The 27,686-nt window shown below is 49.0% G+C and overlaps 1 protein-coding gene across 4 annotated transcripts; it reads right to left on the bottom strand.

Moving 5' to 3' along the window:
• Positions 1-2,721: 2,721 nt before the first annotated feature.
• STC1 (stanniocalcin 1) lies at positions 2,722-18,884 on the bottom strand. Of its 4 annotated transcripts, XM_034070525.1 has the most exons (6): positions 18,850-18,884; positions 18,300-18,364; positions 13,658-14,201; positions 11,288-11,430; positions 10,050-10,261; positions 2,722-6,645 (listed from the first exon to the last, which is right to left on the bottom strand). In XM_034070525.1, the coding sequence occupies exons 3-6, from the start codon at positions 13,773-13,775 to the stop codon at positions 6,369-6,371; spliced, it is 750 nt and encodes a 249-aa protein (XP_033926416.1). In that variant the 5' UTR covers positions 13,776-14,201; positions 18,300-18,364; positions 18,850-18,884; the 3' UTR covers positions 2,722-6,368. The 4 variants fall into 4 exon arrangements, with proteins under 4 accessions (XP_033926416.1, XP_033926417.1, XP_033926419.1 ...); XM_034070526.1 differs by lacking the exons at positions 18,300-18,364; positions 18,850-18,884 and adding an exon at positions 14,509-14,555; XM_034070528.1 differs by lacking the exons at positions 18,300-18,364; positions 18,850-18,884 and adding an exon at positions 14,509-14,555 and having other exon boundaries at positions 11,288-11,427.
• Between the last annotated feature and the right edge of the window lie 8,802 nt (positions 18,885-27,686).

The following is a 27,686-nucleotide window of genomic DNA, read 5'->3' as shown; positions in this document are numbered from 1 at the left end:
CATGGAAAGAGGGATTTCATAGAACCCTGAGATCTCATCTCAACCTCCCTTCTGACAGGTTAAAGCCATTCCCATTGCCCTGGCACTATTAGAAGCTGTGTTACCCTCTGATTTGCCAACAGTCATTCAATAGTGATTTGAAGCAGCGTTACTTCCCCAAATCCACCAACATAATCTTGGCCATTGCTTTACACTGAGCTATAGAAAGATCTCAATTGCATTCCCATCACCCGGTGTCCTGTGACTGAGAGATCCTGGTTTATAATGTGGTAAAATCTGCATCCATTTGGATTTCTTCTGCCTTTTTCCTTTGGCATCTCGCGTGATGGGAACGGCCACTGTGGAATCAATTCCTTTGCACTTTGATTGTATTTTTAGCATCCCACTTATTATTTAAGCTCCTTTCATATTCCCGGTTGTAGCGGCTGAATCACGATGGCAAAGACAATGTCCTTTATTAGACTGTGCAAGGGGTTATTTTCTGCTTCTTATTTGTCTCAGCTCAGGGGAGGGAGGAAGCGAAGCCTGTTCCCAAATCTCGCTCCCATTTTGCCCAGTGTCATTGGAAGAGACCAACGCTCACACTCCTCCTCTTGCTCTTTCTCTTTCTCTTTCTCTCTGAGCAGAGCAAGCAGGAAGGGTTAGGACCAGGAAAAGTTGGGATGATTTCCCCCTTGTTTTGTAATGAAACTTGGGAAAGAAAAGAAAAAGGACAAGACAAGAGCATCAGTCAATCATGGACTTTGGGCTTTGGCCAAATCACATCAAGTCCAGGGCTCTTCGTTCCAGTTGAAGATGATAACCAGGACTTTAATGCACTCTGATGCCACCCAGCTGAGATTTCCTTTTCTGGGGCTGTCTCCTTGCACTGTGGTGATGGGTCTGAGGAGGGCCCTGCAAACCCCTGCTTCTATTAACCCTTGAGAAGCTGTTGCACTTCACAAATGGGGTTGAAATCGGGGACATAAGGGACAAATGTACCCTAAAATTTCCAATAATAGTAAGAAAGAGAAGTAGAAGAATGAGATGAGCACTAAACCAATGGCAAATACCCTCCTGATGAGCATCTTTGTTCATTATAAACACCTGCCCTTGACTCACGCTGCCTGCTTCATAAGCTGTGTCAATGAATTGCAGACATTTTAACCCATAGGATGCATAATCCCCATCATGAGGTGGGTCTTGAATGAGGGAGGGGAAAGGAAAACCTGTATTAGGCTGCTGCAGGTGATCTTGCTTTGGGCCATGCTGAAGAGTTCTCATGGTATTTACTCCTTTCATTCTGGGCTTCAGTTTTAGCACTTGGGGGGCAAAAGAACAAACCCCAGCCCAGAATGAGCAGGTTTTCAAACCGAATCTGGTGTGTAAAATGCCTCTGGAAACCTCTGTGTTTCTGTGTGAAACCTTCAGCTCATCCAGGAATGGATGTGGCTTGCTGAGGAGGCAGCCGTGCAGGCTGAGACTGATGAAGAGTCCCTATGAACAGTACATTGTGTTGGTGTAGTAATTATTGATATGTACCATTTATAGTACATATAATTATTTACATTATGTACTATTAATATAGTACAGTATATATATCAATTATATATATAGCATATATACTATATATATTATATATAACATTCATTGCCTTTGGTTCTAGCAGTGGGTATCCCTAAAGTTTTGTGCCATTTCCCTCTTCCCTTTGCTGCTTTGGCTTCTGGTAAGTGGGGGTGTTACTTAGCAGGCAGTGATTTACAGCTAGGAGAGGGGAGGTGCATGTTCCATGAGTGATCTGGAGATTCCTCCTTATGGAAAAGCAAATTAAAAAGCCAGAGGGTGACATCCTTTCCTAAGCCACTTGGAAAGCCGCATCAATTCCCACTGCTGTGAACCACAGCAGCTTAGTCCTTTGCAATGCATGATAAATAATGATTTTGGTGACTTATCGGGCCTTAGGAGGAGCTTCCATTTCAACTAAAATGGGATTTCAATAACAGCAAAGTTTAAATAGCCTCTGGTGAAAATGATTCCTAAATTCCTGGCCAAAGCAAGAGGAAGCAGAGATTTATTTTAGCCCAGCTGTGTTGCTAATATTTATTCATTGGTTCTCTTGGACAAGTCTCACTCTAGCATGAAGGGGGAAATGGTATTTAAAGTTTGCAGGAGCTTTTGGAGCAATGAGGCTGGGTGAGGCTGCCAGTCTTCCCTGGTGGTTGTTACACTGTTCTTGATGTTCCATTGGACATGAGAGATATCCTGGATGAAGTGCAAAAGCGCATTCCCATGTACAGCAAAGCAGCAGTGTTATGGATGCACTGATTAACAAATGGGCACAGGGTGAAGATAACACCAGGTACATGGTCAGGCTGGTGTCAGAGACCCATCACAGGAGCTTTATCAGCACTGGGATTTCCAGTTGCCCTTGGTTGTTACAGGGTCCAGGTTTTAGTCAGACCAGATGTATTATTCCAGTCATACTTAGTGCAGTGGTTTAGATACTGGAAAGCTACATCAGGAATCCTTTACTCCACACTCATCCCTGTTTTGTCCAGCTTGGAAATATGAACTCTGCCTTCATACCACCCACAACCCCAGGATGCAAACCCAAGACATTCAGCATCCAGAAGAGACATAAAAGCCACGATGCTCAGTCAAAGGTAAGTGCAGCAATGTGCTGTTGGTGTTCTCACCGTCAGCAATCCCAGCAAGGTTCAATGGAAGAGTCAGACACCAAAACCCTTTAAATTTGACATTTTATTTCATCGCAGAAGAAAATCCAACATAGGCCTCATTATGTTACGCATCTTTAATTATAAAAATAAGCAAAGAAAATAACTTGCATCTTTCTCATTACTATGATATGTTTCAAATAACCTTTATATGAACACACTGAGCTTTAAAAATGTAATTTAAACAATAAATAATGACATATACCAGATATGCTCACTGTTTATTCCAGTACTCAGCAAAAAAAACAACCAACCCCAAAAAACCCCAAACTCTCTCCCTCTTCTAAGTATCTTTAAATTATAAATACAATAATGCAAATTTATAATGGCACAAAACATCTAAAGTGCAAACAAATCACAATGAGAATCATGCAAACGTTTCTAGAGAAGCCCCTTCCCACCCCCGAGAAATCACTTTGCCATGAATGCAAGGTTCAAATTAAAGCATTCGAGACTAAATCAATGGTGAAATAACTGGACGTGATATTGAGACTCATCCCCCAGCCCAGGGGACCTCTTGCACCCAAGTCAAAGCATCCACACTCAGGCATCCTTCCCTGCTGATGGGGAGCACCTCTCATACCTCCTATCCCCTCCCCTGATCAGAGCGAGCTTTAAACCACCAGCTTAGCCCAAAGTTAGGCAAGGGGACCCCCAGGCCCTCTGATGTGATGGACGGGTGCTTGTGGCTTCCTTGCTACTTCAGCAGAGGAAAGAACAGTGACTTATTAAAGCAGCTCAAGAATGTGCTCAATGGCAGTGCTGGTATGGAGAGGCAGAGCTCTGGGGTGCACAGGTCGTGGTTACCTGCCATACCAGAGCAAATCAGATCTTCCCACTCATCTTCCCCTAAGGAAGGGGACAATGAGTTTAAATTCCAACTGGAAAAAGAGCTTTAGTTATGACCCTCAAAGAGATAGGATCTGGGGTAATGAAACTCTTGGGTTTGGAGCAGTTGAACCATCAAGCAGCTTTATAAACCTTCTTTGGGATTTCATAGAAAGGGATGCACGAAGCAACAGAGAAGCCACTTGCCCTGAGGAGCATCTCTATGGAAAACCATGATGTAAGCTCTGCTGGTGTGAGCCCATATTGGCCATGGGGACCCAAACCAGGAGCAATGCCAGTGCACCCATCCAGGTGGTGTTTGGATGCTGCCCCAAGCCGAGTAAAGACCTTTAGGTAACTACTTCCCTACACAGCAACACACACTTGATGCACAGACCCCAGCAAGACGTCTCCATTGAGCAATGCCCATCTCCCAGCAGTGCAGTGTGAGATGTAATGAGGTGGGAAGTCACACACACAGTTCTGGGATCACTTCCTAGGTATAAGTCAGACTTTCAGGGTCAGGATATTCAAGGGGGCTTTGGTTTTCACCTTGCAAAACTTGGTGTTGGACTCTATATACCTGTCTGATTGCCCAGAGAAGTGGTGGATGCCCCATCCCTGGAGGCATTCAAGGCCAGGCTGGATGTGGTTCTGAGCAACCTGATCTAGTTGAAGATGTCCCTGCTCATTGTATGGGGTTGGAACACGATGACCACTGAAGGTCCCTCCCAACCCCAACTCTTCTCTGAGTCTATGATTTAAGAACAAGCAATATTGCATCTCACTTGCCCTGGACGGCACAATTCAGAGTATTAAACAAATGAAGTAAAACAACAACCCTCTACCGTCAGCAACATTTTTTGCTGCTTACAATTTTATGACAGCACTTTTGGGCTACATTTAATGAAGACAGCAATATTAGAAATGCTGCCACTGCATCTGGTTTCAATATATTAGCAGCAAGTTCTTGTTTAAAGGCTTTGTGGTTTAAACAAACAAGGAAAGAAGAAAAGAAAGAAAACAACAAAAAAAGAGGTTATATTGCTTTAGATTTTGAAAAGAAAAATAGATCCCTCCTTTATGAGCTCTTTACTGGTTGAGCAAGAGTCATCCACTCTGCAGATGGACTCTAACGGGATGGATTTGGAGCGTGGAACTGGCCTTGTTGGTTGCACGCCACAATGTGGCTTTGTTTGGCTGGCTCAAGCCCATCAGGCTACTGTGCAGAGCGGCTGGGGGGGCCCCAGCTACTGCATGGGACCTCCTGCTCTGCTCCTCCTCACCGAGGCTGCTCAAGGGGTGGATGGAGGAAGGCAGATGGAGAGCATCCTGCTTCTCAAAGGCAGGCACGCTGCTTTGCTTCTGCCACTGAAGAGAATGGAAGGGGTTTTCCTGCCTTCCCCAAAATATCACTATCTAAGGGAAACCATAGGATCACAAGGCAGCTTTTCATCAGGCCAAAGAGCCCTGCAGCAGCAGCACTCCTGCATTGGGTCTCACAGCTCCTCTGTGGAGATAGCACTGGAGACATTCAAGGCAGGACTGGAGGCATTCAAGGCCAGGCTGGATGTGGTTGTGAGCAACCTGATCTAGTTAAAGATGCTCCTGCTCCTTGCAGGGGGGTTGGAACTGGATGAGCTTTGAATGCCCCCTCCAACCCAAACTGTTGTGGGAGTCTGGAAGTGGCCACTAAGGACAATTCTTTCCCCTCCACTTTAGCTATGAGAAGAGAGGCTTCTTTCTGGCCCTATAATTTCTGTCCTCCACATTTTTTCTCTCTCTTCCATTATAAAAAGGCCACAGAGGAGAACATGAACTCTTGACTATGACAGCGATGCTGTTTCCAGGAAAAAACAAATAGCTAACTTACAAAACTAGGTTTATGCAATAAAGTTATTCTATTCTGCTCCTTTTAAGCAGCCTCTCGTGGAATTTATGTACAGTACATGACAGAGTTTAAAACTATTTATACCACAGTTAGAGCAAGACCTTTAATACTCTAGTCTTAAGACAGGGTATGTTTCTGTTAGATTTCTTTTAAAGCTTTAGACAGTTAAATACAGTACATAGATGTTAGCTTTTAAATACAATGCAAGATTATGTAACCTTCTGACTAGCTTCAACCATCGACTGGCACCTCTTTTAGTCCTTTCCATAGTACAAAATGTTCCTTTCCTGATTTGCTGTGTGTTTGTGGGATAGTTTTAACTCCTTTTGCACTGTTGTGCCAGGTCACGGTAACTAAAACCACCCACAGCTAGCGAGTTTGGCAAATCAATGGGTTAACAGAGCTGTGTTGGAAGGATTAGACCAGGAATATGACATTCATATTCGTCCATGGCCAGCACAGATTCATAACACGAATTCCATTGACATCTTTAGGATGTGCAATAGTTATTAGTGCATCTATCGTCTCCTACCAGCTTACTACAAGAGAGAACAAGCTATTCTCCCTGGTGCCAGATCTTCAGACTTCAATGGCGTTAGTGCTACAGTACATTTAGTTTGGTGTCTGAAGGCCTGACTACTGTTACAACGGTTATAGTTAAGACTAAGATCATTCAGGGGTGTCTTTTGTGTGGGGAGGAGAAGAGATGGAGACATTTGGACGGTGGGAAAGCTGAGACACTGAACACGGCTCCATGCAAAACGCTTTCTTCGAGAGGAATAGAAACGAATGACAGCCTAACTCTAAACCCAGGTCCTAGTCAGTATGAAAACTAGCTACAGTACACTTGGCTTGGGTGCGTGACTCCTCTAGAAGAGAGACTTGAGCTTTGGTCGTGCTTAGCATCCCTTAACACCCATGGTGCCGCACCGACGTTACGCGCTCTCGGCAGAGCCGCGCTTTGCGTGCGCTGGGACCGGGACCAGACCCTCACCTCGTAGGTTCCTGAAGTAGAGTTTAAGCTTCTGGGGCTCCGAGAGACGTCTCCTGGTGAAGTCGGAGCGCGGGTGGCCCTGGGCGCAGTGGTCGGTCTGCAGCAGGTGGAACAGGCTGGCCATGTTGGGGCCGATCTTCTCCATCAAGCTGTCCTTGATGGTGCTCACAGTCTCATCGTCGCACTCCAGCAGGCTCCGCACCAGCTTGTTGTAATACCTGCACGAGAGGGACATGGTTATGGGAGCTGCTGGCGAGAGGGACGTGGAGATGCTGCAATGGATGCAGAGGAGATGCTGGGAGAGATGGGATGGGGCAGCCTGGACAAGAGAAGGGGAGACCTGAGAGCAGCTCCAGTGTCTAAACGGGCTGCAGGAAACCTGGAGAGGAGCTTTGAGATATAAGGGATATAGGGACAGGACAAGGGGAATGGCTTGAACCTGCCCGAGGGGAGACTGAGCTGAGCTCTTAGGCAGAAGCTGTTCCCTGTGAGGGTGCTGAGGCGCTGGCACAGGGTGCCCAGAGAAGCTGTGGCTGCCCCATCCCTGGCAGTGCTCAAGGCCAGGTTGGACACAGGGGCTTAGAGCAGCTGCTCCAGTGGAAGGGGTCCCTGCCTGCGGCAGGGGTTGGAACTGGATGGGATTTAAGGTCCCTTCCATTCCAAACCATTTGGTGATTGCATAATCCTACAAAGATGAAAGAACCAAAGGCAGGAGTTGCTCTCAAGCAACAAATCTCTGAGAATCAGGTTTTTTAAGTCATTCAGGCTGTGTTTGACATTGATTTTTGACAGTGCACAATGTACATATTCCCACTGCATCTAACAAATGCCCTGGACTCCAAGATGCTCACATACATGCTCAAGACACAGAGGGAAGCAGAAGTGATTTTGATGTTCCCTCGCTGCATTGGGAAGAAGGTGAGAGTGAGGAGCTAAGAGAAGATGCTGACTTCAGTGCACGTTTTCCTCTCTGCTAAACAACCTGAGCTTCTAGGTCTTTAGGAAGGACAATTGCATCTTCCTGATAGATTCTGCCCATCACCAGACCCCATCACACACTAAAGCAGACCACTGCTCTGAGGTTGTGCACCCATCCTACAAACACATCCATCCCTGTGGCACCATTCCCATTCATCCCCCCTCTTCCCTCCATGCACAGCCTTTAGTAAGGGATCAGAAGAGGGAGAAGCAGGTCAGAGCCTGGCAGATACAGGTATTCCCTGGGAATAGGACACACAATCAGTGACCATGCATTTAAATCACAAGTGAGGACCTTCTGCTCTGCCCTGTTACGTGCCCCCCTCCTCTCCAGCCCCCTGCTGCATTTTGGCCTTCCAGCAGCCTGGAGCACACATTCCTTGCTCCAGGAAGGAGGGAGCCAGGAGTCTGGGCTGATCTCTTTGCCCAGCTGAGCAGAGAACAGCACCCAAAGGAGCAATCCTCCACAGGGCAGGCAGAGCAACGCTGGCAAGTGGGATCTTCCCATACAAGAGAGCATCTTCCTAGGGGGGGAAGGGGGGAGAAGAGGAACGGTCCCATATCTGCTGGGCTGCTCCTGCCTGGAAGGACGTTGGGAAACTTATTTTAAGCCTTTAAGGTCACGGTGACATTTTTCCACCGGAGCAGAGAAGAGAATAACCTGCAGGTGGAGGAGGGGAAGGAAGAGGGAAATGAGAGTTCAAACTCTTTCCTAACTCTCAGCTCTGGCCTTTAGAGCAGGCAGTGGAGGTCAGGTGAGGTTAAAGCCTCTGCTGCTCTTGAAGCACAAAAGGACCAGGCTTTGGCACGGGGGAGCACAGTGCAAGCACGGCTTGGCAGGGCTGAGAGTGAGGCCTGAAGCGTGCACAGTGGTTGATGATGAATACATATGTGAGAGCCACACATCCAGCTCAAATCAGTTCCAGCCTAACGGGACAGGAGGAGCAGATCCCATCCACCTTCCTCTGCTGCGCTGCCTCCACCTCCTTTGTACAGATAAAGCTTGGTGGTTTCCATAGCTGGAGCTGCAATCAAACAGCCTGCTAGCGCCTTAGACTGCGAGCCAAGGCACCAAGGCTTTCCTCTCCTCCTGCTCCTGCCATGAGATTAAATCACAGGAAGATGCTATGACCTTTAACTACTTCCTCTCAGTGTCCCAGGCCAAGTGGCACATTCTTATTCTGTGGCTATGTTGGGACAGGGGCTGGGAAAGCAGGATGCTTTAGGAGACCTCAATGTAAACTATGAGCTGGGAAATCCTGCTGCTTTTGTTACTCAACATGTCATAATATCCTCTGGCTTCAAGAAGGGCTGGCGGCAGTGGGGGAGGAGATCCCTTTGGCCCAACACGTACAACACTGCTGCTGCTACCACTGCATCCCCCTCGCCTAAGTGGCCACATATCCCCCTTCACCCTAATGCCCCCGTGGCCCCACCAAAGGCTGGTTCAATGCAATGTGCCACCAGATTAACCTGAACTGCTCTTCCTGACGCCACAGGGCTCCCTGCTCCTCATCCCAGCCCTCAGGTGAATGCTGAAGCAAAACCTCTTCCTGATTTGCTTGGGGGAAGAGGGGAAAGACACAAGTGTAATTTTCACCTTCCCACATGCAGGATTTCATGGATATAACAACAATAAAGTTTGCCATAATAAACTGATACCGGTCAGAGACGCAACATCCATTTACCACTTGCATACCTGTCCTAGGATAGGCCTGGAGTGTTCAGATGCTTCTAGATGGAGTCAAACAGCCACCCTAGAGGAGCTGTAGCATTGGCCATCATGTTAAATTGCAGCTTGGTCTGTTTGCACTCAAATTCTAGAGCATATTTACACAAAGTGCTCCAGAAAATCCCTTTTATCCCAATCACAAGACTCAGCACTGATTGTTCCAGGATTTAGAGGAAGAAATCCCTGCCCTTGCAGCATGACTGCGCAGACTGCAGCAGCTCGCTGAAGCCTCTCCCTGTCCCTTGTCCTTGGAGGATGGGGACAGGGCAGTTCGGTGCTCAGATAAAGGTGCCAGAGAGCAGCATGACGTGCCTGTTTCTGCAGGAACAGGGCTGAAGACAACCCTAAAAGAGACCTTTAAGAACACCAGGCTATACCTAGAAATACAAACTACGGACCACAGCAGAATAAGGTTACAGAGGAGCATGTCTGCTGAGTCTCTTTAAGCTTTCCTTGTGTTTCATACTGCCATGGGCAAGCTCTCATTTGCCAGGTGCCAAATAAACCCAAGGCAGGGGGTGGCTGCAATGTGAAGGAGTGAAGGAAGTTGCAAGGGGCTGTAAAGCTCTGAAGTGCTCAGTGTGCCGGAGATGCTACATTGATAGAGCTGGGTTTGGTATTGGAGAGCTCTGCTTACTGTTATCCTGCATTCACACTGAAAGAACCAACATTTAAACAAAGTCCAGGCTTTGAAGCAATGTCTGTCCTGTTCATTTTAGGATTCTCCCCTGGAGATGTTTGTCAATGTATTCACCAAAGGGAGAATCAAACTGAACAAGGACTCGAAGAGGCAGAGAGCGCTGCTTAGCCTGAGCTATAGTAGGACTCTAAGAAGTGAAACCCATTTGGTTCCTCTCATTCCTTTCCCGTTATTGCATGTGATGGATTTCAGCTGAGGGAAGCTCCACATACCGGTTTGAGAACTGGTTCGGAAGCTGGACGACCTCCGTGATGGCTTCAGGGTTCCGCTTGGCGATGCCACACATGTCCAGTTTGCTGTAGCACTCCTCTTGCACCTCGGAGATCATCCTTTGGAAGGTGGAGCACCTCCGGATGGCCAGGAACACCTTGGACGTGACCCCATTTGCGATGCATTTCAAGCTCTCTTTCACAAAAGCTTTTCCCTGGAAACAGAAGAAGGACCTTAACCTACAGCAGGTTTCATAGCAAGGGATGTATGGGGATACCCCACTGTGCCTGGCTGCTGTTGGTTACCCTTGCTGCAATCACAGACTTGCTGGAGGTCCCTTACCAGGCAGGGCAGGGAACTGGACCCCAAAAGCCCAAGGAAGCTGTGGCTGCCCCATCCCTGGCAGTGTTCAAGGCCAGCTTGGACCCAGCTGCTCTAGTGGAAGGTGTCCCTGCCTATGGCTGGAACTGGAAGAGCTTTCAGGTCCTTCCCAACCCAACCCATTCTATGATTCTATGGTAATTATTGCATTGTTATCATCCATACCATTTACAGTTGGGATGCACAAGCCTAGAGAGGACAGATGGAAACATTTAGGCAATGGAAGTCATTGCATGAAGAGACCTAAGAGTGCCAGCACCAGGGATGGGCCAATCCTGCCTGCTGGGATGGGGCTGGACCATTCACCACACACCAGCAACTGAATGCATTTGGTTCACCGAGACCTCAGGATGCTTGAAGAGCTTTTAAGGTTTGTCCTTGGGAGCGAGTGAACACATTGGGAAGAAAGTAGAAAGGAAAAGGGCCCTTAGGAGCCACAGCCCCTCTGATATGATCCTATTTATCCCACTGCGAGCTACCGCAGCCCTATGTAGCCGTGCATTCCCAGGCCTGAAGACTTCCAATGCAAACCCCAGCCCTGTGCCAGGTCACACAGTCAGGAGCTTTACTTTGTTAGAGGAACGTTTCTATTTCCTCCTGAAGAGGAAACCTTGCTCTCCGCCCCATAGAATGCTCCCTGCCAAGTCCTCACACACAGCAGAGAGCACGTGGAAAATGGACGGCAGAAAATAGCCCCGAAGGATGCGTTTGTAGCCAAAAATCAAAGGGATGGCTCAGGGGGGAGCGGAGCAGCAGGAAGGGCTGCAAGAAAGGAAGGGTTAAGCCTGCATAGACCCCGTCCCCACTAGGACACACAGATTAAGGTGCAAGGCAATATTACATCCCCTTTATACTGTACCTGAGTGTCGAACTTAGCAGCACTGTACAGGAAGGACTTGCAGATGTCGTACATGCCATCCGTGTCACACGTGGAGTTCTCCAGGCAGGCAAAGGCCCCGCAGCCCACCTGAAGGGCACTGTTCAGGCAGCGAACCACCTCTGCTGCGGAGAGAGGAACAGGCACAAGGTGATGCATGCACCCAATGCCATCAGCCCCTGCTCCAGTGTTAAGCAGGTCGTGCTCGATGCTGTCAAGCATCAGTGTGATTGCTTTGAAAGGCTGAAGAAAAGAGCATAAAGACATTGCTAAAGGGAGTTATTAACTGAAGATCACCAAATCGAGGGGTGCAAACTGCAACTACCGACATCTTCCATCAGTTATGGACAGATGAACAGAGAGGCAACATCTGATAGAGTCTCAGTGGAGACTCACAGGTCCATCCCAAGCTAACTTTGACTGCATGCATCCATTCAGACTCCCTCTAAAGAAGGCAGAAGTGATGAGGATGGGCCCATGAAGAGCTCTGGGTGATGAGGTTTTCTCCACAGTCTTAGACCAAAGGGAGGTCGGAGCAGTTTGGCAGCACCCGGTTCACAAACCCCCTTTAGAAATGAGACTGAAGTGATGGCAACTGCCAATAAACTGGCCTGAAACGTGAGCAAATGCTGGGGTTGTGGCCCTGGAGGTATCTAAAAAGCATAAAGAAGCTGCAATAAGATTGTGTGTCAATCGTAGGTACAAAAGACTTGAATGAGCAGTTAAATGCTAACCTGGCACCCAGCAGCTTGCAAGCCCAGCCTAGAAGGGTCGCATCGCTGAGGATGCGCAGAGAGAAGGGGCATTTGGGCAGGGAAAGTTAAAGGCAATGAAGCTGACCATGTACAATTCACCCCCTTGAGGCAGTGGTTAGGCTGAACAGGAGGGTATCCATGTCACCCTGTCCTTTTTAGTGCAGATATTGTGCATTTTAACAATGAATCAGCAGTATTGCCACATGATTGCCCTGAAATTAGGAGGGATTTAACCTCTTTTGGGAAGCTGAACATCCATCCCCTTATGTGCCCGTGCAAGGCACAGTCATGACTTTCACAGCTCATGTTACGAGGCATTCTTTAGGGCGAACTGCAAAGCCAGTGCCTCCCATCCGAGCTGTGGGAACAGTGAGGGGTTGCATCCAGTGGGAGAGAGCACACCTTCCTGAGAGCCAAGTTGTAGCCTCAAGACACAACCAGACAACCGGGAGCTTCACACAACACAGGAGAAAATAGGAAGCATTTGAAGGGATCACCCCATTAACCCCTCCTCATTCTCCACTCCTGCTTACGTGCCTGAAGGGAGAAATATTGAGTCAGCTCATCCTCTTCCCCAGTTCATAACCTCCCCATCGCCGGAGCCATTCCCATCATTATGTTTCCACAGGTTCAAATTAGAACTTTGCTTGCAGCAGACTTAGTCTGCATTAAGCTTTTATTGTTTTAGGCACGGTGCAATAGTGAGACCCTATGTTTCTATAGCAACCAAATACAAAAGGAAATTGAGCAAACACCCTAGGATAATGCTGCAGAGCCTTGCAGAGCTAAAATAAGCTCCAAATTAAGAGACCTAATATCTTTGCTCTATAGTAGGAGACAGATTCTTAATCCCCATTGTTCAAGACAATGTCTCCAACTTATCTCAAGCATCTCCAGTGCACAAAGTGGAGCCATCCAGAGCCGACTTGCCAGCAATTTTTGCCTCCATTGTAAAAGCAAGTTAAATATCACCATCGGGTTTGCTTTACGGTGCCATCGAACCGATGGCAATCAGGCTATGGGGAGAAACGCGAGCAAGGGACAGTTTCTAGGTTACTGCATTCTTCAAAGTCGCTTTCCCTCTGCCCCCCTCTCTGAATAGGCAGATGTGTGGCAGAACAATGGTTCCGTCACATTGCCACGGGTTTGTACCAACTTCCTCAAAAGCAAGGAATTTAACACCAAAGGACGGCTGCAATTGGAGAAGAGAGAACAGAGACATGCAAGCAGGGGAAGAAAAGTACATGGAACTCATTTAGGAGCTGGGGGAGGAGGAGAGAATGGATTGCATCCTGCAAGCAGCTCACACACCGGTTCCCTGCCCCAGCTCCTGGAAGGAGAAGATTCCTTCTCCAGCTATGCACCAATATCCTCCTGATTCAGCCCCTTAAATTCAGATTGCTTCTTCCCAGCCATTAAGTTTATAAGAAAAAAAAAGAGAAAAAAAAGAGAAAAAAAAGAGAAAAAGGAAAAAAAAAAGGAGAAAAAGAAAAAAGGAAATCAAAAGAAAAGAAAGGAAAAAAATCATCAGCAGAGAGATCTGAGACAGTTCAACACGTCAGGGCTCAGGCTCAAAGCCCTCCTTGCTGGGTGTTACCTGAGTTCTGGGCTGCAACCCTGGGTTTCCTGGGGCTCACAGAGTCATTCTGTTCAGCTTCATAGGATGCGGATGCACTGATCACCAGCAGCAGGAGAAAGCCAGACTTTAGGAGCATTCTCTGACAAGTTTCCGCTAAGTGTGGTTTTTTGGGGGTGGGATTTTTGGCTTTTTTGGGTTTTTTTTGCTTGGTTTGTTTTTGGTTGTTTTTTATAGGGGTGTTATGTGTGTATCCCTCTCTCTTCTTCCACTTCGGCTCCAGCAAAGACGTGGATCTGGATACGCGCTCCAGGCAGAGGCAGCAAGGAGTCGGCTGAGGCTCGGGGACGTGCTGCAGCCCGGCTCTGGCTGGCCCCTCTGGCTCCTGCTCGCTGGGGGACCAGGAGCGGTGCCGAGGGCTTTTATAGCCGCCCTTATCGGTCCCCCCGTGGGCTGCGGAGCCAATGGGGAGGCGCTGGGCAGAGCCAATGGCAGAGTGGACTCATTCAAGCCCCAGAAAACTGCAACTTCACAGGAAGAATATTTTCCAGCCAATTAAAAGTACCTGCGGAACAACAATAACCCACAAGTTAATCTTTGGGGTGGGAAACGGGGTGGGGGGGGGGGGAACGGGACGACTTCCTATGGGTAATTGAGCTCAAGGAAATGACAGCGCAGACCGAAATCTTCCCCCCCCCCCCCCCCCGTAGAACAAATCACCTGCCCTTTAAGAAGAGAGATTTTCCCATCCGCTTGCAGCTATTCCAGCCCTTGGGAAAGGGGGATTCGCATGGGGCTGGCACCGAGCCCCCTGCTCAGTGGGGCAGCTCCGTGCCTGCCCCTGGCCCCCCAGGAAGGCAAAGGGGACGTACCTGTGTGCGTGCAGACGGGAGGCATCACCTCTTGCCTGCCAAAGCACGTGTGCACAGCCCTGAACCCACGTCCAAACACACTACACCTCACGTAGGCACATGCAAATACCCTCTCGGTGCCTAAATCCTTATTCCTCACACACCACACTCCTTATCTTCCCCTTCCCTTAATAAAACCATGCTGCCTTACCCTGCCCTTCAGTGCAGTTTTGCTGCTTCTTATTCCCAATGAGGCTCAAGAACCAATTTTTAGGTGTTTGGTGGTTTTCCTCCCCCCCCCCCCCCCAATTCAATCCTGTGCTTCAGATTTCATAACGGGAGGAGGCACCCTAATGCTTGATTTAATGTTCATTTTAATAGGCACATGCTGAGGATGAACACACTAGAGAACTGATTCTCTTCTATAGCAGAGACAATTTAAGGCTCGGAGCATTGAGGGGATGAAAGTCTAAGCAGAGCTATCAAGCCTTAGAGCTGAAAGGGAATTGGGAAGGTGCAGAGAAAGAAAACTTATAGAGAAAAAGTTACAAGTTCCTGCAGCTTAGAATAAGCCAAAAGAGTTCAAAATCATGTATTATGGATCAGAGACAAGAGAGATGCTTTGGGATCTTGATCTCACTCAGCCATCCCCATGAGCTCTGCTGTAGGAGAAATACTCTTGTCCCTATGGTGCCAGGCAAGGAAAAGCAGCTTGAACAGATTCCCACCTCCATCCACATGCATGAGGTCCGTTTGGATGAACCATTCCTACAAACCTCATGGAAGTGCAGGCGCAAATCTCCCTCGTCCCATGGGCATCATTCAGGTTTATGGGCAGCTAAACTTTAAACTCAATAAGGAAGCAATTTAAAGAGAACACAAGTAGCCTCTTCCTTAGTGGAGTGCCCACTCCTTTACCTCATCCCTGTCTTCCTTTTGCCTTGGTTTGATGGCAATGGGGCCCTCTGGCTCCTCACCCCATCCCTGAGCTCTGATGGCTTCCAAAGAGGAGCCACCAGCCCCATTTGTGTTGGCATAGCTGGTGTCAGCTTCAGTTGGAGCAGGAACAGTGGTGCTCCTGAACTGAACAGAAGTGCTCTGGTTTCTGTCCTGAAAAGGATTGGTCCAGTTTGCAAGGGAGAAGAAACCCCAAAGGTTTGATTCTGATTAAACCCAAAGCAAGGCTGGCATTGACTTCAATGGGGGATGAATCACCCTCCTATCAAAGTCCTATCTGGAGTGGAAGCATTGCCTTTTCCACACAACTGAATTCCCATTTATCCAAGGTGAACATTCCTCCTGCTCAGCTCGTTTTAATGTCTCAAGCAAACTGAACCAGGTTGCCATGGCCCTTTGAGCACATCTGCATCCTGATCTGAGTCCAAGTGGATGGCAAAATCAGCAGCAAGTGGCTCCTATAGATACTAAGATCCTTCCAGAGCATTATTCCAGGGCTGATTTACTCCCTTATGGATATATTCAGTAGTTGTACCTGCTTCATGTTTTCCAAGTAGCCTGTTTTAATTCCCAACCGCAACAACAGGAGATCAAGTGTAAGATGAGGCTCAGTTTGGTCACAGGAAGGGGCAGTACAACACAGTGTGATGCACTGGATTGGGACACATCTAAACATGCTAACATCAGGCTTCAGGTCTCCAGAAAGACCCTGGGAAGAAAAGGAAGTGGGGAAATGACTGCAGGAGTGATGGACCCACACTGAGTTGCTCTCAAATTTGGCAGGGGACTTGTTCAAGCTGATTTCTGCCTGAGACATTTGAACCCTTCGGTACCAGAGCCTATTTCCATCGCTCCTTTTGCCTAATGAAGGCATCAGGAGCTCCTCAATCCCCCTGTAACTTCCACCCTGCACTCTGTGTGATGGCAGAGGAAAACAGAAACAGCACAGGTATCACTGGACTGCTTAAAGATTGGTGGTTTGCCCATTCCAGGGGCATGTTTTAGAGGGAACAGGGACACAAGGATATCCATTATGGGATAAGCTTTTCCCTTATATCTTCCTTCCTCCTGTTCTCGTTAATAGCAGGCCTATGCCATAGGGATCTCACCAGAAGAGGAAAAACCCCCCTCCAAAACCATACCCCAAGAGAAGTCCCACTGTTTGCTACTAAAGGCTCAGTATAACCGGCTGGAACAGAGCTTCCCTTGCAGGATAAACGCTGCCCTCAAGTTGAAGGGTTTGTTTCCTGGCTGATACGTGTAAAGAGACAAAAGAAAGGCACTGTTAGTGAACCATCCCCTTCTTTCCATTGCCATTCAAGAGGTCCTGCTCAAGCAAACAGTGCTCGCTATTGTGCCGCTGCTCTCCTGTTCCCAAGGTGTGGAGATCTGTGTCCAACCCCACTAAGAAATACAAGGGGGGGATGAAAGAGAAGAAGAAACAGAGAAGCAGAGAACCTGAAGTCAATCCCCCCCTGCTTTGTGCTCAGCTGCTCCCTGGCTGGAAGCCACTGGCAGGGCAGAGTTCCCCCCCTCTGCCATTGTGTAACTGGATCCTTCCCACCTTTCAGCCCCCCTTCTCCGGCTCAGGACCCCTCCATTCGCTGGGCTCCGGAGGGACGTGAGCAACTGCATCCCATGGGGTGTTAGCAACGCTCTGCTGGGCAGAGGAACCTCCTCTCACCGTGGTGACACCCGGGCACACACGTCCGCAGCCATCCCAGCCCTTCCTCGCTCCGCACGCAGCACCGGGAGCTGCAGCACAGGAGGGATGGATGGGATGAGCATCAGGTGCCAGATGGTGGAGATGGACCCGTGTCCTGCAAGGGGCAGAGCACGGACACAGTGGTTTGGGTTGAAAGGGAGCTTAAAGCTCATCCAGGACCAACCCCTTCCACTGGAGCAGCTGCTCCAAGCCCCTGTGTCCAACCTGGCCTTGAGCACTGCCAGGGATGGGGCAGCCACAGCTTCTCTGGGCACCCTGTGCCAGCGCCTCAGCACCCTCACAGGGAACAGCTTCTGCCTAAGAGCTCAGCTCAGTCTCCCCTCGGGCAGGTTCAAGCCATTCCCCTTGGCCTGTCCCTATATCCCTTATTCAAAGCCCCTCTCCATGTTTCCTGCAGCCCCTTTAGGCACTGGAGCTGCTCTCAGGTCTCCCCTTCTCTTGTCCAGGCTGCCCCAGCCCAGCTCTCTCAGCCTGGCTCCAGAGCAGAGCTGCTCCAGCCCTCACAGCATCTCCATGGCCTCACTCCAACAGCTCCATGTCCCTTTTGTGTTGTTGCCCCAGAGCTGGATGCAAGACTCCAGACATCCAGGAGGATGACTCCATCACCCACTCCTCTATCCCAGCCCACTGCAGGCAACACCTCCACCTCAAGGCGGCTTTTACACCTCAACCAAGCCCCTTCCACCACTGCACCTATGTAGGGCTATGGGAGCCGGCTGTGCCGGGCACCCTGCTCCCTCCTTGCCACGACTTCCACATGGGAAACATGTAGTAAGGATCAAACCTGTGCTGTCTCGAGGCCTTGACAGCTCGCCAGCCGCCTGCACACATCCATCCCGCTGGACCAGCTCCTCAGCAGGTGTACATTAGTATAACCACCGAATTCAATATGAGCCCTTCATCTGCACCATTACTCCGATGCGTCACTACACGCTGTCTGGATGCAATCCCCCAGCGTAGGGTTATAAACCAGGAGTAGCTTCAATTACACTGACAGAATGAAAGCAAAGTAAGGGAGAGGCTAAGCAGAACCTTTTAATTTGCTTAGCCCCAATGAATAACCCTGGCTGCACCGGTGCAAGTGATGTCAGAACTTGTTCTAAAAGGCAGGATTCAATTGAGGAGTTACCTGGGTGTCTGCCCCAACACAGCCGCTTGGATCCGTCTGTAGGCTTTGGCCTTCGCTCTAGAAACCTGTCAACAACAACAGCAAAACCCCTGCTTAGGATCCTATTCAACAATGAGATTGGTTACCTCTGGTTCACATGCACAAAGGCAGAAGAGGCTGCACTGCATCACACCCGCTCGGGGTTGAAGGTGCAATCCTTTAATGCCCAACAGAAGGTTACGACTGTTGCCTTCTATTGGCTTTGAGTTAATCAGAAACATAAAGGAAGGAAGTTAAAGGGCTTCTCATTTTACTCCGCTACATGATTTATTCACTTCACACAACGCTGGGGGTTTCTCTAATGGAAGGAATGATGTCTTTCAATAGGTTTCTGCTGGGGTTGTTTTGTATCCTGTAAATGCAATGCATGATGAAAAGTGATTACTAATAATAACCCGGTATTACTTGTAATCCTATGCTGGAAATCCAACTGCCTCTTGCAGTGGGGTTTGATTAAAACCAAATGTGCATCACGTAGCAGTAAGAACTTTCAGCACTCAATCTGTGGTACCTTGGCCTGATGCAGGCACTGAAAACCCTCATCTGTGGAAGGTGAAACAGGCCTTTAAAGGCACTGCTGTAGCAGGCTGGCAGCTTTCCTCCACTCTCACCAAACATGGATATCCCTGGCTTGGACTGGATTTGTACCTGAAAAACAGAGTCAGAGGCTCTTTAATCCTCCCATTCAGCAGGTAGATGTGCCAGCCCCAGCCCCTAAGCACCAGCCAGAAGGGGCTACAGAAAGAGGACGTGGCCCATGGAGGTGAGGAAGTTGCATTCACACTGGGCACTGTGCTTTGGCAGGTTATCCCACATCATGTCCATGAGTGATGAGATCCACTTTGGAGGATGCACATAGGGATGCACCACCAGGGTCCTGCGCACAGTGACAGGGGCTGCTCACCTGAAGGCAAAGCAATCAGAGATGCTGGCACTGGTGACGAGAGGGAGGAACCCCCCAAGTTTAACAGTGGTTGGACACCCCCCTCATCCAGCCCCGATCCTTTTGGCTGCAGCAAGGGTTAACCCCAAACCCCACTGTGGGGGGCTCTTTACCCAGAGACTCCCCCATCTATGGGACTCCCATCACAAGAGCCTTTGCTATAGAGGCCCCCCCCATCCCGCACGTGCAAGAAGCATCTCCCTCCCCCTTCTTAGAGCCTGATGACACCAGCAAATACCTAAAGAGTTTCTTGCAAAGGCTTGCCTTAACCAGAGAGAGGATCTCTCATTAAAGCATAAAATGAAACACTTCAGAACAAAGCTATTGGCACATTAATATGGAGATTCTGCCTCTCCCCCCCTTCATCAAAATGCATTAGCCCTTCATGTGTAATTTGCATTGGAAAGCGTAGGAGCCACATAGCATTAACAGCTGTGAAATTGGTGTCATTCTTAAAGGTTAAAATAAACCCAGCTATTCTCTAAAGCTGCCAAGCATTTCTGTGCAAGATCTATGGCCAGAGCCTTCATGAATCATGAATCTGCTTTTCTGTGTGTGTGCTCTGGAAGGAGCCTTGGGAAGATCTTGCCCCCTGTCTACAGAGCATTCCCTGCTCAGCCTCTTGCAGGGTGACCTCAGCACGAGGTGTGAACTAAGGCGAGCAGGGATCGGCAGCAATGTCCATGGCAATCTGCAGAGCAGCCCTTTCACACAAGGGAAGGGAAGGGAAGGGAAGGGAAGGGAAGGGAAGGGAAGGGAAGGGAAGGGAAGGGAAGGGAAGGGAAGGGAAGGGAAGGGAAGGGAAGAGAAGGGAAGGACATGGCTCTGTTCTTGGGAAACTCTCCTAGCCCATAGTCACTGGGATTTGTTTTGCAAGGGTGCCCTGGTGTGGGTTTACCCTTTATGTACCCAGTCACAGATCCCAGAGGGAGTGCATGGAACCTTCTGCTTACTGCCCTGCCAAGGACCTCCAATGGGAGAATCATTCCTTCGCTGTGGGTTTTGGGAGGTGGGATAACCATTCCTTGCCAAGGCCTGAACAACGCAGTGCCTTGGTAGATAGGGGCAGCCAAATGAGCAGAGCACAGTTCGAAACATAGAGAAAGCAGATGGGAAAGCTCCTCTGAGGATGGCAGCCTCTGGTCTCTGTGCCACAGGGTGACCTGCAGCCTAAGCAACCCCAGGACTGCAGAGGCTGAAGGGTGCCTGAAGTCATTTTATCTCTATGGGTCTGGGCTAATCACAGTAATACCCATCTGCAGTACCTGTTGTCACAGGAAAACAGTGGGAGTTTTCTGTATTTCTCCAAGATTCCCATCAGGAATACGGCCACTCTTGTCCTTTCAGGTCTCCTGATAACAGCCACTGCCCCAGTGATGGTCTCAGAAGATATCCCCATATCCTCACTCTCTGTGAACTCAACCACAAGGATTTTGCTTCATTTCCTTTGGAAGCTTAACATTCATTACAGTAACAGGAGGAAAAGGCAGCACCACACACCTCTTTCCAAGCCTGTGTAGAGATTCATGGTGCAGCTTCCCCTGCCATGCTTTACCCCAATGAAGTCCTATTTGTGACGGAAAGCATCCCGAGCTGGGAGCGAGCACAGCGTTACCTCAGTTCAGATGGAAGGTTAAATCCAAGTGGAAACAGGCCTCGAACGGCTTGTTCCCAACCCTGCTCTGTTTGCCACCCTCTAGAACTCATGTTATCCTCCCCATCTGCTGCTTTGGATGTGAAACCCTCAACACTGCTAAGTCAGTAGTGCTGTGAGGAGTCGCATGTGTTGTCTGGCTGAAGTTCACTGCGGGTTGGCCTCCAAGGGAGATGATGATTAGCTTGACAGCACAGTTTGGGCAGGAAGAAGGGCTGAGCTTTGTAGAGAACAAGTCAGCATCTCCAGTCCTCTGCTTGCAGTCTCCTATAGCAGGTTCCATTGGAACAGTGCTCTTCATTGCTACACCTCACACCAGTATCTGCAAAGGAGCAGGGAAAAGCAGCAGGGAGCTCTGAATAATGCATTGCAGTTTCCAAGCTGATTTCTTCTCCCCACCCCCCATCCCCACCCCCTCTTTCTGATCAAAACGGATCTTAAAATAGAGGAGGAAAAGGGCTTGCATAAATATCTGACAGCTGCTCCAAGCCCTCGTGCTAGTGCCGGAATCAGTGAGACACAGAAGGACCTCATCTTAGGGTGGTTTGTGTTGAAGGGACCTCAAACCCCATCCAGCTCCAACCCAAGCCATGGGCAGGGACCCCTTCCACTGGAGCAGCTGCTCCAAGCCCCTGTGTCCAACCTGGCCTTGAGCACTGCCAGGGATGGGGCAGCCACAGCTTCTCTGGGCACCCTGTGCCAGCGCCTCAGCACCCTCACAGGGAAGAGCTTGTGCCTAAGAGCTCAGCTCAGTCTACCCTCGGGCAGGTTCAAGCCATTCTCCTTGGCCTGTCCCTACATGCTTTATGTATTTGCCATGAGAACTTTCACCTGCACCCATTTCCTAACTGGGCACACACCAGTATAGAAGAGATCCCAGCTCCAGTGGCCACACTCTAAAAGAGGTTTTTGCCTTTTTCATACCCTTCACTAAAAGGGAGAGCAAAGCAGATTGTACAGAACAGAGTTTTCAACATCCATATCATGTCCGGGCAAATGGGTGAGTTTCAAGGAGCTTACAAAGGTGCAAGGAGCAGAGGTGGGATAATTATTGCTCCTCTCAGCAGCAATCACAGCATCCCCAACCCTGATTTAGCTTCTTTGCAGCAGCTTCTAAACCAGCTATGGGAAAGTAGAGCCATCACTAAATGGGACAATCAATTTTCACGGCCAGCAGCGTGTTATCTCCTGAGAGAACAATCCCTTTGTAGTCCTAAACTGAGATTTGTCTTGCAGATTGCAGTTGCATCAGATGGAAACTGAAACCAGAGCAGCCACAGATTGATTGGCTTTTCTAATTGTCACTTATCTGGTGCGCAGCCATAAGGAGAAGCACGCTAAAGGCCTTATATGAACTGGGAATTTGCCCTAGTTCAAGCCAGCACATTGAAGGGTTTTGGGAGGGATTCCTAGTTTACGTATCCCAGCACAGCAGCTTTGTGATCACAAACACCAAGGGCCTTTTTCTGGGGAACGCTACTGTTTTAGCCCATGGTTTTAATTTTAAATAGAACAAAGGAGATCTTTTATCCCCATGTAACAGTTGGGAAACTGATACCGAGCCACAAGTGGATGGCCAATAGCAAGAAATGAGCATCTCAGCTAGATCATAACCCACGAATCAGGACCACTCTGCCTGTGTAAAGCAAGTCACAACACCCACAGTCCTCATTTCAAGATAGCAGAGTTTAACCTTGCATTGCTTCTCATTGAAAAATCCAGGACTCGGTTCTATCTAAGCCAAAAATCCACCACAAAGCAACAAAGCCCAACCCACAAACCATAAACCCTTCCAAATCAAACCCCAATGAAGTTTATGAAGTCTGCAATGAGTTTCAAATCCATCCTTCATGATTTTTAGCCTGATTTAACCACATGACATTAAACCGACTGTACCTGCATGGATGTGCGCACATCTGTGAGCATCTCTGGGTGTCTTCAGCTGCCTTTGATGGGGGCATAAATGCCCCAGAGCTTCCCATCACCTTTGTCAAAAGTAAGCTGTTAGAAAGGGCTGTTGTTAGAAGACAACCCTAAACCCCCTCAAACCCCTAGAGCATCTCATCACCCCTCACTGGGTACCAGGGAGGGAGGAAAGGGGGAGATGTGAAACACCCGTTATGGGAAAAGCTTCAATCACAATTAACAACTGCCCACAAGGCCCAGGTCTGTGGGAAACCAGGTTTTGTTCATCCCTGTGCTCAAGGAAATGCTTATTTGTGCCCTGCTTCCTGCCAGCTGCCTTCCCACTGAGGGGATCCTGGTGGGTGAATCCATCTCCAGCCACCACTGCTCAGGACCCCCATAGGTACCCGCTGCAGCAGCATCCAGCCACTCACTGATCACTTGTGTAGGATCTAAGTATTTAAGACCTGGCTGGACAAGCCACACGAGTAATTTGAAGCTTAATCTCTTGTGATATTTAAGACGTGGCTGGACAAAGCCTGTGAAAACTGGAATCCAATGGCACTATTCAGAGCGATGGGTTGAAGGACCACAGGGATTTTACCATCACTTTTATCCTCATTCTCCCACCTTTTGGCAGATTTGGAAACCCTCAGTCTCCCCCCACATATATCCTGTCTGTCATGGCACCATCCATGCTTTTGATCCAGGGACAAGGCTTTGGAATCTCAGATGTTGCTATAGGCAGGGAACTATCACAGGGGCTACAGGACCAGGTTGGCTGGTGGCCAGTCCACCCCAGATCAAGACAATTGCTCCACAGCAACCACTGTAATAGCTACTGAACAGCTAATCCAAAGAGCTTACCGAAGCTTTGAAAAGCTTTTAGCAATCTTATACCAGGAAGCTCCTGGTTTCTCAGCTGAGATTGTCTCTTCTTATGGAGAAGGTCTTACTGTGGTATTTGCAGGTATTAGTTCGAGGGATTTCAGAGCTATGCTGAAAGCCTCCTGCTTACCACAGAGGGCTCAGGAGAGAGAAAAGGGCCTGCAATAATAAGTGAAAGCTGCTTAGATCTTTAGCTAAGATCACAGGCAAGAAGCAAGGTCTCACTTGGAACCGCTCACCATGGATTCAGGGGAGCAAAAACCTAAGGCGAAGGCTGGATAATTCACAGCACTTAAGGAAGGTATGGATGCAACAGCCTCAGATAGGAGTTCACATCACAGAGGTTGGAATGCTCTTCCTCTGGGGCAGGTATGCATCTGGGGCTCCTCCTGAAGCAACGGCATAGCCCAAAGCAAGGAACAATAAGCAGGGGGAGGTAGGGAAATCAAGGCAGGAAGCTTTTGCGAATGTTCCAGGTCTAAATATAGGCTGGAGTTTTGGTTCTAATGGCACCAGCTCCCACAGCAGAATGTGCAGAATCATTCCCTTCACCCAGCAATGCTCTTCAGCATGGCTTCCGGGAATAAAAGCGCACATTTGGGCAAGGATGCAAAGAATGTGGAGTTGTTCATCTCCTCCGGATCCGAGAAGCAGCAAAAGGCCCTAATAGAGGCACAGAGAATCCCATCTAAATATATAGCCACAAACTGAGAATAGCCTGCGCCAGCCCTGCTCCAAAAGCCTGCTCCGAGCTCTCCCAAAGCCTCCCGGACTTCAGCAGCCTTTGGGTCATGCCCTGTCCATACCGAAGGGCATGTTAAATTGGGTTTACAATAGCCCCTATCCATCCAATGCCTCCAGGAGCCCATTGGCTTTTCAGAGGTTACAGGAATAACATTACACTTTGGAACCGAAATCGCCGCTGTGACGGTGATGGAGTCCAGAGCTATTTAGGGATTAGATTAACACAGAGACTTTGTGAAGCATCAGCTGTATGGCCACTGGGAGTGAATCAGCAGGCTGCTAGCCTGGGGACCAACTGGTAATTGAGAAGAGGGAGGGAGGGAGGGAGGAAGAAAGGCTGGAGTTTCATATCTAACGGTTTCAGTACATTTCAGTTGCTGGTCCAAAGGGTTCAAAGGATGTGCCAGGCCTGTGCCTGCCTTCCCAGCCCCCCCAGCAGGCTTTTAGCCTCAGCTTCCTCATTAAAACGGCCTGAATAGAGCTGCACTTGTTACACATTTCTGCCTGCAAAGCAAAACCAGCCTCAGCATCCGGGCAGCCCTGCTCCCTGCCTGCGTTTATCCACTGGGTCTTTACCTGCATGGAAAGAGGCTTCTTGTTACAGCAGAAGTGACCTGCTCTGGTGGAAGGTGTCCCTGCCCATGGCAGGGGTTGGACCTGGATGAGCTTTAAGGTCCCTTCCAACACAAACCAGTTTGTGTCAATGATCACTTGTCTTGGGGAGGGTGGATGCCTGCAACCCAGCAGCACTAAAATGCATCCTAACACCTATGGATAGCTCTAAACATGTGTCCTCACCAGAACAAACGGCTTAAAATCTATAGGCTTTGCTGAACCTCAGCCTGGTTTGGGTTGGAAGGGACCTTAAAGCTCATCCTGTTCCAACCCCTTCCACTGGAGCTGCTCTCAGGTCTCCCTTCAGGAGCCTTCTCTTCTCCAGACCTACATTCAGTGTCAATTCACTGCATTGACGAGCTGCTCTCTGCACTATTTGCCTCTTTCAATGGGATATGAGCTGGTGCCAGCATGCACATGGCCAGGGGACCACTGGGGACTGCTAAATCAGGTGAGTTTTCCCATTGGAAACAAGCAGCACCAGGCCAGGCTGCAGAGCACTGGGCAAGGGATGCCTGGCATAAGGCTTTCCTTGCAGTACATTAGGGAGCTGCCTGCAGCCTCTATGGGTTATATTAGAGCCCTAGACAGTTGTCTGACAAATTCCTGGTAAACAAAGCAGACAGAGCTGGAACTCGAGCTATGCACAAGGCTATTTATGTTTGTTGGATGCAAGTTATTCCTTCAGTAAACGTTTCCTGTTTAAGAAACACAGATTTTCAGCTCAAAATGCCCCTATTCCCAAGCAGTGATTGTCACTTCCCAGGTTCTGCTGCTCTGATCCAGCCCTTCTCATCGTCAGGCATCTTCGAGGGATTTTATCCTCAATAGCCCTTGGTTTGTTGGTTGTGTTTAATAAAAGAGGCCTAACCAGGAGTTAGTGCCTTGAATGTGTTTCCAGGAAATTGAAAGCATTCAACACTCCAAAGTTAATCTCCCCGAGCATCACCCATTGCCAATTAAGTTCTTATAGAAATGCACACTAAGCAGCTACTTAAACACACATAAGCTATATGAGATGGGGAGCACATGTTCCTGCTGAACACGCAGTAAACTTGGGTTTTACCCTCCTTAAATGCATGTGTTGATTCCGTTTGCCTTGCTCTTTCTAAGGGGATAAACACAAGCCCCACTGACAAGTTAATCTTAACCTGTGTGAACACAAGGAATACAAAGGAGAGTGTATTTGCTCCAAGGACAGTCTATTTTCTGCCTCTAGTGCTTGATTTTACTTCATTAATGATGCTCCACAACCTTTTTTCCCAAGGGGAAGCCTTCTGTCCTCATCCCACTGATGCACAGATGCAACCAGAATACAATGAGGACCATGGCAGCCCTGCCTGTCCCCCAGCGGATCAAAGTCCTAGCAGCACAAACAGCCCCAGTGCCCCATTCCCAGTCACTCCCATTTAATCACTGCATCCCATTTTCTTCCAAAGAGGGAGCATTGCTTTGGTATCCCAACTTCTGGTCTCCTTTCCCCTCTATGACAGCAGTGCTGGTGACATTCAAACAAAGCTCTTTGCCTTCCCATCCCTGAGCATGGAAGACACAACCGCTCCCAAATCCCCTTATGTCCCGAGCCAGCCGATATCAGCTCCTTGGCCTCCCACCCAGCGCATTGCTGTGGTCCCTCACAACACAACGGCATGAAAGGAGCAGGGAGGCAGCTCCGAGCTCTGCTCAGAGCTGTGGTGAGCCGCATGCTGCTGCTCCAGTTCAAAGCATCTCTGCTGGGAGGACTGCCAGCAACATCCCAAATTGAAACCACACACTTGATAGTGAGAAGCCGAATCAGCTGCATCCCAGCCTGAGCACATCCTGGCTTGTTGAACAAAGAGAACTATACAGAGAGACAGCAGAGCTCCTCCTTGGGGGCTACCAGGTTCAGCAGGTAGCTCAGGCCATGCTTAGCTTTATGACCAGGTGGAAACCAAGCACATCCTAAGGGCCAGGCTTGCAGCACAGCACAGGGGCTCCTGCTTTCTACCACCATTTGGGCTCTGGAGAGTCCATCTCCTTCACCAGAAGCCACCCACAGTGGAGGAGATCTCTCCATACATGACTGGAGGTGTTCTCCCAATGGTTAGGGCAGATTTGGGCAGCCAGGTCACAGAGCAGAATGCTGCTGCTGTATTTGGCTTGCTCCTGAGAGATGCTGCTGGAAGGAGCATCTGTTTCACTTGATGCAGTGCCCATCATCCCCTCAAAGACCCAACACCACCAAGGGCAGCACAAAAAGGGACAATCTGTCTCCAATCTCTGTTAGATGATTGGGAACACCTCTGGAATTCTCTTGGCAAGATGGGGATGCTCCTGTTTGTGTCACCATGAACCCCCCTTCCACCTACAGGAGCTAGAGTCATCACTGCAAACCACAGCAACGCACTGCATCAATCAGCACCTGAAACACCAAACCCTGCCTTAGTCTTCACTTGGACAAAGACATGACCTAACAGCAGAACCTGTTTTTCCATGAGCTGTGTTGTATGAGCACAATGTGCACAGACAGGGTATACCCTAACACGGTGCAGCCTGAAGAACCCTCCTCATGGCACAGTAACACCAACACGCTCCGAGCGGCTGGGGCTGGAAGCTC

Source organism: Melopsittacus undulatus, chromosome 18 (genome assembly GCF_012275295.1).
Source record: "Melopsittacus undulatus isolate bMelUnd1 chromosome 18, bMelUnd1.mat.Z, whole genome shotgun sequence".
In the NCBI taxonomy this organism is placed as follows: Eukaryota; Metazoa; Chordata; class Aves; order Psittaciformes; family Psittaculidae; genus Melopsittacus; species Melopsittacus undulatus.
The sequence above is the reverse complement of the archived record's forward strand: the minus strand, read 5'-3'. Positions and strand labels throughout refer to the sequence as shown.

Excerpts from the sequence above, each read along its gene's own strand:
- STC1 (XM_034070525.1), bottom strand. The coding sequence starts at position 13,775 with ATGCTCCTAAAGTCTGGCTTTCTCCTGCTGCTGGTGATCAGTGCATCC. Across the intron at positions 11,431-13,657 it reads GGTTGCAGCCCAGAACTCAG|CAGAGGTGGTTCGCTGCCTG; the intron begins GTAACACCCAGC and ends CTCTCTCCGCAG. Across the intron at positions 10,262-11,287 it reads CTGCTAAGTTCGACACTCAG|GGAAAAGCTTTTGTGAAAGA; the intron begins GTACAGTATAAA and ends TTCTGTTTCCAG.